The sequence below is a fragment of the Balaenoptera ricei genome, chromosome 6 (assembly GCF_028023285.1).
Source record: "Balaenoptera ricei isolate mBalRic1 chromosome 6, mBalRic1.hap2, whole genome shotgun sequence".
NCBI classification, from domain to species: Eukaryota; Metazoa; Chordata; class Mammalia; order Artiodactyla; family Balaenopteridae; genus Balaenoptera; species Balaenoptera ricei.
This window is the reverse complement of record NC_082644.1, coordinates 11755564-11767902: the sequence shown is the minus strand read 5'-3', so window position 1 is coordinate 11767902 and position 12339 is coordinate 11755564. Positions and strand designations below refer to the sequence as shown.

The following is a 12339-nucleotide window of genomic DNA, read 5'->3' as shown; positions in this document are numbered from 1 at the left end:
CCAAGGTGCTGGCAGGTTCCCGTCTGGTGAGGACTCTCTTCCTGGCTGGCAGATAGCCACCTTCTCGCATGTCCTCACACAGTGAGGAGAGCGAGCTCTGGTGTCTATTATTATTATTACTGTTGTTGTTGTTATTATTAGGACACTAATCCCATCATAGGGGCCCTACCCTTGTTACCTCATCTGATCCTAATTACCTCCCAAAGGCCCCACCTCCAAATACCTTCACACTGGGGGTTAGGACTTCAACATATGAGTTGGGGGGGGGGGGCGACACTCAGTCCATAACAAATCCCTATGGGTGCAGGGCCTTTTTCACTGTCCCCCTTGACTGCTGTGCCCTGCACCTTCCCTCAGTCAGGCCCAGCTCAGTTTTCGTCCCCTCCGTGAAGCTGCTGTGGGTGCCTGTGCCTTCCATGACCCACCTCTGGATGTCTGTGGCGCTTGAGTGCTAATTTGGCAGGTGCTCCCACATCCATAGAGGCTACACACAGAGATCAGTAACCCCTCCAATTAGCGGTAGCCCCCAGGAGGGCAGGGAGGCTGGCCGCTTTGTACCTTCCCATCACTCAGCAGGAACAGATGCACAGTTAGTGGACGCAGATGATTTTAGTGATAACTTTGTTCCCCATCTTCTTCATTCTGAACGAGCCCGACCTGTTTCCTACCTGATCTTCCCCTTGGTGAGCTGTGCTCACTCAAGGAGAGAGACAGGGACTGACTCATCTCTGTGTTCTGTCTCCAGCCCAGCCGGCCCAAGTACAGACCCCCTCCACAAACCAACCTTCTGGCACCCAAGCTGCAATTCCAGGTAAACATGTAACCAGAGGGCTGGGGAAGTTCAGGGCCATTCCTCATCTCGGTCCTTCCCGGAATTCCATCCTCGTGCCTTAGAGGAGCAGTAGTCACCTGCTCGGGCAATGGAGATGGCCTGCATTGGCTCTTCTTGGGTACCCAGAAAAGAATTAACATACCCTTTATGATGTTTAAACATACCATTTTGTGATGTTTAAAATAGTGGGGTTTTTTTTAAGGTGTGTATTATATATACATATACCTGTGGGTTAATCATATCTGTCAAATTTGTAACATGATGATGGAATATAACTCTTTTCTGAAGAGTCCTGAAGGAGGAGACGTACTCAGTAGGTCAGTAACACACATGGACCCATGGTATGCACCACGTCACAGGGCGGGCTGTTGGATGGAAGAGAGACCACCGTGTCTGTGCTGACTTCTAGCCAAGAGCCGTGTATGTCGCTCCGCCGTGTCTCCCAAACGGGGCCAATGAAATGCCCACAACTTGTTCTTTATTAGCTCCTGGAGAGCAAGTCCTGTTTCTCCCATGGATCTCTTGTATCGTTTCTTTGTGCTCGTGTTTGTAGCAGCTAATTTTTGTCCACCTTCTTGCCTTGTCCCTGTGCCTGGTGCTTCTTTGCTTCTCCTGAATAGGTCCCTGAGGGTCTGTGTGCCAGCTCACCCACGCTCACCAGCCCTATGGAGTATCCATCTCCCGTAAACTCTCTGCACACCCCACCTCTCCACCGGCACAATGTCTTCAAGCGCCACAGCATGCGGGTAAGAGGGCTCTGCATGCTGGGTCCCAGCCAGGACCGAAGAGACTGATAGAGGGAGGTACCTGGGATACCGGGAACCCCACGTCCTCGGGCTCAGGAGGTGCCGTCCATGTACCAGTCAGGCCACTGAGGGGCTCTGTGACTCCCTCTCCTCTGCAAGCACATCAGAGTTAAGGGGCCAAGCCAGGTGCTGCTCTTGAGGACACCAGCTGGACCCAGACCTGCCCCATCCCTACTCTGGTACTGTGGCGAAGGATGTAAAATCTCCCCCCTTCCTTCAGCCCTGGCGATTGTGTGAAAGCTCGCTCATGGGAAGAGGGTAATCAAGCCTGATGGTGCCAGAAAAGTAAAAGATCCTGGAGGTTCCGCCCCGCTCTGCCCTTCCTGTCTGATTGTTGTGGTTGCTCAATCTCTCCTCGGTCAAAGGAAAGGCTTCCTTATGGCTGCCACTCCTGCTGCTTTGTAAAAGTTGCTGCTGTAAGAGAAGGAGCTCGGGGGCTAGTGTGGGGCTAAGCCACACCCTCCTCAGTCACCTCTTTATTTTCAGCTGCCAATGAGGCCCTGAGTATTTTGTGGACTAGCTTCTAATTGTCAAGTCTTGTTAAAAAAAAAAAAAAAAAAAAAGCACCTTTGCCTGTCCACTTGTAACTTGTCCTCACCCATCTTCTCCTTCAATACAAATGGTCCCTGTGGTCAGTTGCCATGAGCACTTGATATATTTTACCAAACGGAGTCTTGATATGTGACATAACAGACTAAAACCCTTCTTATTTTAGCTCTAACTCCATTACCATGCATGATATTTCACACTCAGTATATAAGACTCTAAAAATTGAGGGGAAGCTACATTTCTATTATAATACATTTACAAAATGTAGGAAAGTATGTTGAGATATCCTGTGCCGTTATTCTTAATTTAGTAAAACTTTGAAATGATTAAGATAACTTCGAATTCTAGGCAGTGAGATCTTAGTGGAATCAATATTCCCCTGACCTAGCTCATTTTTCTCTTTTACATTAATGTAACCAATTTATATCTTAGCATATACTTAACGATAATAAAACTGCATTTTTAAGCATGTACTATCATTTAGGCAGTGTTCAATTCCTCCACTCTCCTGCCCTTGACTCTTTATTCATAATTAATTGAGTTTTAGTGAGATTGGCTTTAAAATGTGTCCTTTCAGTAAGAAGGTATTTTGCACATTTGAGGGACGGCACTGCCTTTTTCTAATCCATGATTCACCATAAGGACTTTGTTCAGTTCCGTAAAGACAGACTGTGTGGCAGGAAAAGAAGACCTTTTCTGTCAGGGGTTTAGAAGTACTTGCCATAAGGAAAGTCTGCCTAAAAGAACATAATGAGCATTTCTTAAAATAAGCCAAAAAAAAAAAAAAAAAGTTAAAAACATAAATTCCATTTTATGGTATACATCAGAAACATCGAGAAAGCCTCTTCCAGGTAGAATGCTGAAAAGGTATAATAGGCTCCCTGCAAAGCATTTGAAAGCATTTAACAAAAATCAGAGATTTTTGTTCCCACAAAAACAATTTTTCTATTGACTAAGTCTATTGCTTGACTCATCTGAGAATCTGTGGGATTCCCTACCAGAGTCAGGATGGCAGCAATCTCCCTCTTGAAGACCTCACAATTGAGGTTTAAAATAATAATAGAATTCAATAAACAGCACCTTTTTTAAGGGACACTTTGCTGGGCTCTGTCCTAGGTTCTGAAGGGAGAACTGCCTTCAGTGAGCTTACCATCAGCCAGAAGGAACAGGGCAGATGCATACGTGCCTGAAATGCAAACCAGAAAGCTGTGAGTGGCACATAGAGGTACAGCGAAAGTGCAGTGAGAGTTCAGAGGGAAAAACAACACTTTCCAGCTTCTTTTTTTGAAGCTGGGCCTAAGTAGATGGGGAAGATTTGGAGGGGAAAACACTGGGATGCAGGGGATGAAGGAGGCAGAAGCATCAGTTGGAGCCAAGACTGGGTGATGGGAAACCATAGGATGAGTGCAGGAGCTGTTTGTCTAGAACAAGGGAGGTGCGTGTGGAGGTAGAAATAAGACTGGCGGCATGGGGGGTAGCCAACTTATAAAAGGTGTCAAAGCTTATCAGAGTCTTTTTAAAACACCACAAGGACCTGATTTCTCTTAAAAATGACCAGCAATGTAAGCATTCATTGCCAGATAAGAACACCTGAGGTATACTTCAGACAAGTAAGCCCTGAAGAGGTCCAATTTAAAAAAAAAAAAAAAAAAAAAATCATTCGCTCCTTGAGTTTTATGAGACAATTGGAAGACATAAGAACACATCTACCAATACATGTTAAAATATTTGGTAAGGTGGTGATCAGGCCTGGCACATACTAGACATTTGAGCGGTAGGAATCTTCTTTTGGCAATTACAAAACTACATAGTGTTTTCTTGAGTCTGGCAACTCCTTCTGCCGGTATTTACTCTAGTCTTCCTCAGTCCGTACATTTTTCTTATACCTGGAGATTCCTAACTCTATCTTCAGAATGTCTGACACTTAGTTTCTATTTGTCACTATTTGTCAATAGCCTACGGTAGACATGCCATTGTGTTTGCAGGTGTTGGCATTTAACTGAGGATATTTACAGCCTTAAAATCCCCTCATTTGGGGGCATCAGCTGTTGTGAAGTAAATCTTATTTATTTTTATCAATTCTATGATTATGAAATACTCTTACGTTCTGAAATTTGCTTTACTAAAGTAAGATCTAACTCAGTAGCTCTCAACTCCAAGGGGACATTTGGTGACATCTGGAGACATTTTTGTTAAACAACTGGGGAGGTGCTGTAGGCGTCTAGAGGGTGGAGTTGCTGTAAGCATCCTACAGGGTACAGGAAATCTTCCCCCCAATAGTGAATTATCTGGCCCCAATGTTAATTGTGCTGAGGTTGAGAAACCCCAGTCTACTATTGGTTACTTGGACCCATGAGAACAGGGACACTGCATATTTAACCATCACTGCCCTCCCAGCACCCAGCTCCATCCCTGCCACATAGTAGCTGCTTAATAAACAGTTATTGAATAGAGTAACGAACAAAGAATATTTCAGCAAGAAAATAAACTTATGAGGAGAAGTATTGTTAGAAACTGAGAGCAGTAATTGTAGCTGAACAAGCCTAGGAGAAACATACCAATGTAACTATTTTCAAACTGTGTGTTATATTCAAGTGTGTTTTAGAGACTTTGGTGGGATAATCTTTTTTAGAGGCTTGGCAGAGACTATGCCTTGCTAAAGTAGACTGAGAGTAATTTTTAGCATTTTATGTAAGTGACTTGTATGTAAACTGGCCAGTTCAAAGGAAAGAATCTGAGTGGCTTGCCAACCTGAATGTCATGGAAAGGCCACATGCCCCTGGCAAAGGCTGCCTCAGGATTTATGCAATCAAAAGAATGCCAATAACACTCCTATGTCCAGGAGACCCAAGTAATCTTGTGCAGCAGAAAAAAAGCAAGCCAGTTTAAAGGGACTGAGCAGATATTTATATAAATGAACCCTGGGGAAGATTGAGGGAAGAGAATTAATAGGAAAACATGCAAAACCTTTAAGAAATAGCAGGTAGAACTATGAATAGATCCAAAGCCCCACACATGAGTTAAAACAGGGTTAGATTCATAAAGCTAGGGAGAGGAAGCATTTATTGCGTATCTATAGATCCTTATTTCTTTAAATTTTGCTCTTCACTTTATCTCTTAGCTCATGCATCTGTTTTAACCTTTGGTTAAATAACCCAAGCTACTTTCTTAATCAAGAGTCTGTTCTAATAAAGAGGCATGATCGTGGGTGCGCTCTGTGCTTCCACCTCCTCTCAGCTGCCACCCCACTGTGGACAGCTCTGGGGAAATCACACCACTGCTCCTCAAAGCCTCCAGACCTGCCACCGCGGTCTCAGGTGGCGACAAGCGCCCAAGGCTTCCCAGAGGGCTGGCTTTGCACTTCCAACTGTACTAAGTGACAGCAGCCATGACAAATGCCAACTGAGAAAATACTATTAGGACAGCTATTTGAAAATAAAATGGTAGTGACAGATCATGTGATCATTTGAAAACAATGCCTGTTAAACTATGTGCGCTTGGGTTCGGCATTTCACTGACACACAGGCGTGTGTTCGCGGCTGACGGACCCACAAATGACTGTCTGCGTAGATGGCTGCAGATTTAAGGACCGCTTTACAAGCAAAAGGCAGCCGGTGAGGCCAAGGCGTGTGGCTCCCACAAGGCTGTTCGGAGGGTTGTCCCTCCTGGGTGTGGGGACTGGACTGACCGTGTCCTCTCCTGTCTCCCCACTGTCCTCCCAGGAGGAGGACTTCGTCCGACCCAGCAGCCGAGAGGAGGCCCAGCAGCTGTGGGAGGCCGAGAGGGTGAAGATGCGGCAGCTCCTAGCCAAGCAGCAGAGGCAGATGGTGGAGGACTACCAGTGGCTGAGGCAGGAGGAGAGATCCCTGGTGAGCGGCCGCTGCGCCCGGGGGAAGGGGCGCATTTCCCGCGGTGCCGCTGGACCGTTCTAATAACCGCGCTCCCCTGGGAGAGATGTGCAGGCCGCCGTGTCACTTTGTGTCCCCTGTCGCCTCCCCAGCTGGCTAGAGCGAGCGCTCTCCGTGCATCCTCGGGGGCTTTAGTTCTAGAATCCTAAGTCCCCTGCTTTGGTTTCCTCCTCTGCAGGACCCCATGGTTTACATGAATGACACGTCCCCGTTGGTAAGTCACCGGGAGAGGTCTCTGCCTTAGGGGGAAGGCCGGGGAGGGCCTGGCAGTCAGCGGGACCCCGGCTCCAGGCCTGCCCATCTCTCCCTTTCTGCCTGTCACCTCAGGAGCGCGTCTTTCCCCTTCACTCTGGTCTCCACAGGCCCCTTCCCTGAGCTCACACTTGAGCTGCACCCTTAGCGCCGCCTTCCTCGGCCACAGGGCCCCCAGGTCGCTTCCGGTCAGGAGGTCCCCAGGTCCTCCTGCAGCTATGATCTCTAAAGCTCTAAATGGACACCTGGGGGTGGGGAACAGGCCAAGGAGGGACGTGGGTGGTCCCAGAGCCGCATCAGTGACCTGTTCTCTTTCCTTCCTTCCAGACCCCAGAGAAGGAGGTCGGCTACAGTAAGTGTGAGCACCCTTCCTCTTGGCGGGAGTTTCCTCTTCACACCTTGGGAGCAGCCGCCATCCCTGCCCAGGGCAGAGAGCGGCAAAGGGAGCGTGTCTGTAGTTGGAAGAAATGTCTGCCCTGTTTGAGTTCAGAGCGTGCAGAGAAGCGCAGTTTGGGAGTTGATATCCACCATCTCCCACCCTCCACCCCACCCCGATCCCCCTGCGTCTGCCGCCCCTGTTCCCACCTCTCTGGGTGGCTGCATTTATTTGGAGGACTTGGTGATCCTTCCTTTCTCCCACCCACTCCGTTGGAGGCTCTAAAGTAGCTCCACCCATCTCTCCCAGGCGATGCTCCTCCCCAGGCCCCAGGGACAGAAGAGAGAAAGAGGGCGGGGCCCACTGAGCCCACAGGGTCTTTCCTGGAGCCTAAAGACCCTCTGCTGCAGGCTGGCCGGGTGGAGCCGGCAGTGAGCCAGGCTCTTCATCACCATGCTTGGGGGGGGGGGGGACTGATGACGATGGTGATGGTGATGGTGACGATGGCAGCGACCAATGACAATGACAAGCACTGGCCCAAGGTGCTGAAAAATGCCAACTCGTTTAATCCCACAGCAGGCCTTCCTATATGACAGGCACAATTTATTACGATGCCCATTTTACAACGGACATGAAACAGGCACAGGAAGGTCAAGTGACTTACCCACAGTGATTAGCAGAGCTAATGATTAGTGATTAGCAGAGCTAATGATTAGTGATTAGCAGAGCTAATGATTAGTGATTAGCAGAGCTCAGATCTGCTGAGATTTGAGCCCAGGCAGTCTGGCTCCTGCAGGGTCCCTTCTGAGCGAACCCTCCCATTTGACAGAAGACAGTTAAGGGCCTGGGACTGTCAGTAAGCTGCCCCAGGTCACCCAGCTCCCTGGTGGCAGAGGTGAGAGTGGACCCAGGTCTTCTGACGTCTACTCCAGGCAGCTCCACAGGGCTTGTGTGTGCCTTTGCTCATCAGAGTGGGGAGAAAATAGCATGCTGCTTCTACAAGTTCACTTCCTTGACCCCCCAAATGGTCAAAGCAGACAAGAGGGAAGCCTCACAAATCTACTGCACAGCGGCTGTTGCACCTGGGTGGGGCTTCACGGACGCCTGCTGCCTGCAGAGTGGGCTTCTCCCTCATGACTGTCAAGGTCAGGGTGTCAGGGCCCAGGGTGCAGCAGCCCCGAGGCTGGAACACCCCCTGCCGTCACTCCATCTCTGCGTGACTTTGGCTTTTTCTGTCTTTGAAATGGACAATAGTGCTTGTCCCTGACTACAGAGGACCAGGGAGGCCAGAGGTTATTTTCCCCGCCATCGTCCTGGGATTCGGGTTTCATTTCCCCGGGTCTCCTGGTAGTAGTGGAGAGGGGCTTTGCTGGGTTCTCAGCAGGTACTAAGGGAGGGGTCGGGGTGCTGAGAACACCCTGCGCTCACTGTGCCCCCTCCCCCCTTGCAGCGGAGTTCACGGGCCCCCCAGAGAAGCCACCGAGGCTGGGCGCGCAGGTACGTGCTGGGTCTGCTGAAGCTGGCCTTGCCTAAGGCCACACAGCTAATTCATAAAAAAGCAAAGGGAAGACCAGTGCCCTGTCTCCCGTGCCCCCTCCCTGACCTGGAGGAAAGCTCACTGGTCCAGCCGGAGGAGCAGGAGGTGTGGCCCGCCTCCCTTTCTCGAGCTGCGCTTTGGCTCCCGGCACCCACGTGGTTCTGGGGCCGATGCTGGTTGCTTCACTCTGGAACAGCAGTTCTCAGCCTTGGTTACGCATTAGAATCCTCTGACAAGCTTTGAAACCGCGTGGCCCCCAGGCCCAGGTGATGGTTCAGCTGGTCTGGTGTGAGGCCGGCCACCAGTATTTTTTTAAGACTCCCAGGCAGACTCTAATGTGAGAACCACTGCCCTGGAAGCAGAAGGGAGGGAGGCACCCCCAGGGCAGGGCGCTGCTATTTCGGAGAAGAGTCTTCACCAGTTGGGCTGGTGGCTGAGTTGGCACCGGGTAGTGCCTGCCCAGGAAAGAATGTCTGTGTCCGCCTGACTCGCCACCCTCCCCTCGGGCCCTCTGCTTCTCTTCCCCCGACCGCACAGTCCATCCAGCCCACAGCCAACCTGGACCGGACCGACGACCTGGTGTACCTCAACGTCATGCAGCTGGTGCGGGCTGTGCTGGATCTCAAGAATGAGCTCTGCCAGCTGCCCCCCGAGGGCTACGTGGTGGTGGTGAAGGTGAGAGGCAGGGCGGAGCCGTGGCCGGGGGAGGCGGGCTGCTCAGCCCTGGAAGGGAGGGGGAGGGGCCGAGCATCCCAGGCTGCCGGGTAGGTGCCTCTCCCAGGAAGACCCCCATTAGAGCCAGGGGGTCAAAGGGAATCTAGTCCCAGGTAGCCTCGGAAGGCAGGCACCATCCCAGCAGGGCTCTTCCCAAGGGAGACGTGGCTTTCTCAAAAGAAGCAAAGCTGACGGTCGCCCCGCCCCTTTCTCTCCCAGAACGTGGGCCTGACGCTGCGGAAGCTCATCGGGAGTGTGGACGACCTCCTGCCCTCCTTGCCGTCGTCTTCGCGGACAGAGGTGAGTGTCCCCGTGCCAGTCGGTGCCATCAGCTGTCACTTGCCCCCTTCACCTGCGCCAGCTGTGTTTCGCACAGGAGACTCAGAAGGGCCACCTGGGGCAGCCTCATCTGTGCTGGGAGCCGCCAGCGGATGGCTCTGCACGGCGTATCTGGGAAGGCACCACAAGGGGGCGGAGTTGGCACCCGGGGACCCGGCCGGCTTCCTAGGGCGAATTTCCTAGTTTAGGTCTCAGATGGTTGTGGTGACTTCTTATTGCGTGAGGACATGCAAAGGATGACACACCCTCCTTTTTACCGCCCCCTGTGATTCTTTGTCTAGTACCCACCATACTAAGGTCAAGGTGAGTGCGTCATGGAAATAGCCGTTAAGGTTTCTTCAATTGATCATTTAATCGATTTTCTTTATTTAAGTGAGAAACAATCACTGAAAACCAAAATGGGAGTGTTGGTGCTCTAACTTGAGATGGTCCCAGTGGTAGGCAGAGTGATGCCCCCTAAGATGTCTACATCCTCAGAACCTGTGACTATGTGACCTTACATGACAAAAGGGACTTTGCAGATGGGATTAAGTGAAGGATCTTGAGATTATCCAAGTGGGTCCAATGTAGTCACAAGGGTCCTTGTAAGAGGGAGGTGGAAGCAGAGGTCTTATGAGTCAGAGAAGGAGATGTGATGATAGAAGCAGAGGTTGGAATGACGCCACTGCTGGAAGGATCTGCAAGCCAAGGAAGGCAGCAGCCTTTCAAAGCTGCAAAAGGCAGGGAACAGATTCTCCCCTCGAGCCTGCAGAAGGAACGCAGCCCAGCCGTCACCTTGACATTAGCCCCATGGGACCCATTCCAGACTTCTGACCTCCAGAACTGTAAGAGAATAAACGTGCGTTGTTTTAAGCCACGGCGTTTGTGGTAATTTGTTACTGCAGAACTGGAAACTGAGGCTGTGCCTCTGAACATGCGTTGGTTTTCTGTCTGGAAACCAGCCACAGGCTCCAGCAGAACACCACACCCCCTGCCAGGCTGTAGCTTGAGCCACCATCTCCCAGTGGTCAGCAATGTGACACAGGTGGACACTGCATCCCACCACTGTCCCCACTGTGACCACGCATAGGGCAGGAGGGTCTGGGCATTTCCCGGGCTCCCTCTAGGTGGCCCCTGCCCAGGCTGTCCTGTCCGGCTTGAGAGCGCCAGTCATTCATTTCACTTGATAAATATCTCTTGAGCGCCAAGTATATGTTCAGCAGTGCACTAGGCATGGGGATATGGCGGTAAATAAAACCCTACAGCCCAAACCGCTGTCCCTGATCTCTTGATTTGATGGCAGACAGTTAACAAATGAGTGAATGCACTTGACCCCTGACCATTCACTCCACGTCGGGCCAGCACGAGGGCATGATGGCACAAAGGGAGGGTCTCTGGGGCTGGATCGGAGGGGGCTGGCGTAGGCGGGCTGGGGCCTGGGGTGCCCGCAGTGTCTGTCCTTGCCGACCTGGCCCCCAGCCCGCACTGGCCTTGGATTCAGCCCAAGCCTGGGTCAGACCCGCCCCCCAGAGAACGTCCGACTTCCTGGGCCAGCGCCAGGTGGACTCCCGTGTGGCTTCCCCATCCTCCCGGCCTGCACGTCGCAGCCCCTCATGGTCCCAGCCCCTCCCGTGTGCTCTTCCTACAGATCGAGGGGACCCAGAAACTGCTCAACAAGGACCTGGCGGAGCTCATCAATAAGATGCGACTGGCGCAGCAAAACGCCGTGACCTCCCTGAGTGAGGAGTGCAAACGGCAGATGCTCACCGCCTCCCACACGCTGGCTGTGGATGCCAAGAACCTGCTGGACGCCGTGGACCAGGCCAAGGTTCTGGCCAACCTGGCCCAGCCGCCGGCAGAGTGAAGAGGGCAACGCCCCCCGCCTGCGTCTCCGCCCCCGCCCGCCGTGTCCCTCCCTGCCCCGACCCCTGCCTGACCTTCGGTCCTGTGGGTCCCCCCGGGGCGGGGGGGCAGGCGAGGAGAGTCCTTCTTCCCCTGCCATTTTGCACGTCCCCTCTCCCCACCCCGCCCTCAGACTGTGCTGCTCAGGCCGCAGCTGGACAGAGGTGACTCAGGGCTGCAGACGGCAGGGGGTGACAGAGGGCTCGGAGCGTGGCCGCTGTCCGCCAGCCGCTGCTGCCTGGCCTGAGGGGGTCACGCGGGGGCCCCTTGCGGCCACGCCGGCATTATGCATCGTGTAAAGGGCAGCGGGGAACCAAGCTCTTCCTTCTCCTTCCACCCCCGCCCGCGGAGCCCCGCCCCACGCCGTGCACAGAGGGAGGGGCCGGGAGGGGCTCTCGCTGGGGAGGCGGGCGGCTGGTGCCGTGAGGGATGGAGCTGGCTTTCTTGTACAGTGTATAGTGGAATTTATTTAATGTGCGTTTGGTCTGGACTGGCAGCCGTGTGTCCCCCTGAGGGGAGACCTGGGACAGTCCAGGGACAAGCTACTGGGAGTCGGGACACAGGCGGCTGTGCTGTCCACGCGCCAAGAGGGGAGAAGGGGAGAGACGAGGCCAAACTGGACTGGGGCGCGACCCGCATTCCTCGCCCCCTTTCCCTTCTTCCCTCCCTGGCCCCTTCCTTCTCTTTTCTTACTTGTCTTCTCTCCCGCTTTCTCATCCACTCCCTCCCTCCCGTTCTTGTGTTTGTGCAGAACACTCTTTTACCTTCTTTCTATTTGACTTGTGGATGAATTAAAATTGTACCATTTGCTTTGTGGTTTGATTGTTTTGTTTGTTTGACCTTCGGGGCGGGTAACGATGACCTCCGACCGCGGCCCTGGAAGGAATCGATTGTGCTTACTTTGGGCAAAGATCAAAGGCTGAAGCCAGGGCTCAGCCCCCCTCCCCGGGGCACGCGGTGATGCCAGGGCGGCGGGGTCAGGCGCTTGCCCCAGGCCTTTGCCCCCCGCACCTGAGCCAAGGGCGACTTTCCAGTGGGGTCCCAGGCAGCCCCTCCAGGGCCACACAGGGATGCCAATGGCACTCTCCCAGCTGCCATCAAATAGCCAGGGCTCTGAGGGGCTGGGGTGGTCCCTGGGGTGCTGC

General features: G+C 52.7%; 1 protein-coding gene across 2 annotated transcripts in view; it reads left to right on the top strand.

Moving 5' to 3' along the window:
* Positions 1-12004, top strand: part of PTK2B (protein tyrosine kinase 2 beta) — a 128256-nt gene extending 116252 nt beyond the window's left edge. For both annotated transcript variants that reach the window (XM_059926851.1, XM_059926850.1), the window contains exons 23-31: positions 746-811; positions 1453-1578; positions 5910-6056; positions 6274-6309; positions 6675-6699; positions 8174-8220; positions 8798-8935; positions 9194-9274; positions 10941-12004. In XM_059926851.1, the coding sequence (XP_059782834.1) occupies positions 746-811; positions 1453-1578; positions 5910-6056; positions 6274-6309; positions 6675-6699; positions 8174-8220; positions 8798-8935; positions 9194-9274; positions 10941-11156 (882 nt within the window). In that variant the 3' untranslated portion in view covers positions 11157-12004. The remainder of the gene's footprint in view (positions 1-745; positions 812-1452; positions 1579-5909; positions 6057-6273; positions 6310-6674; positions 6700-8173; positions 8221-8797; positions 8936-9193; positions 9275-10940) is intronic.
* The last annotated feature ends 335 nt before the right edge of the window (positions 12005-12339 follow it).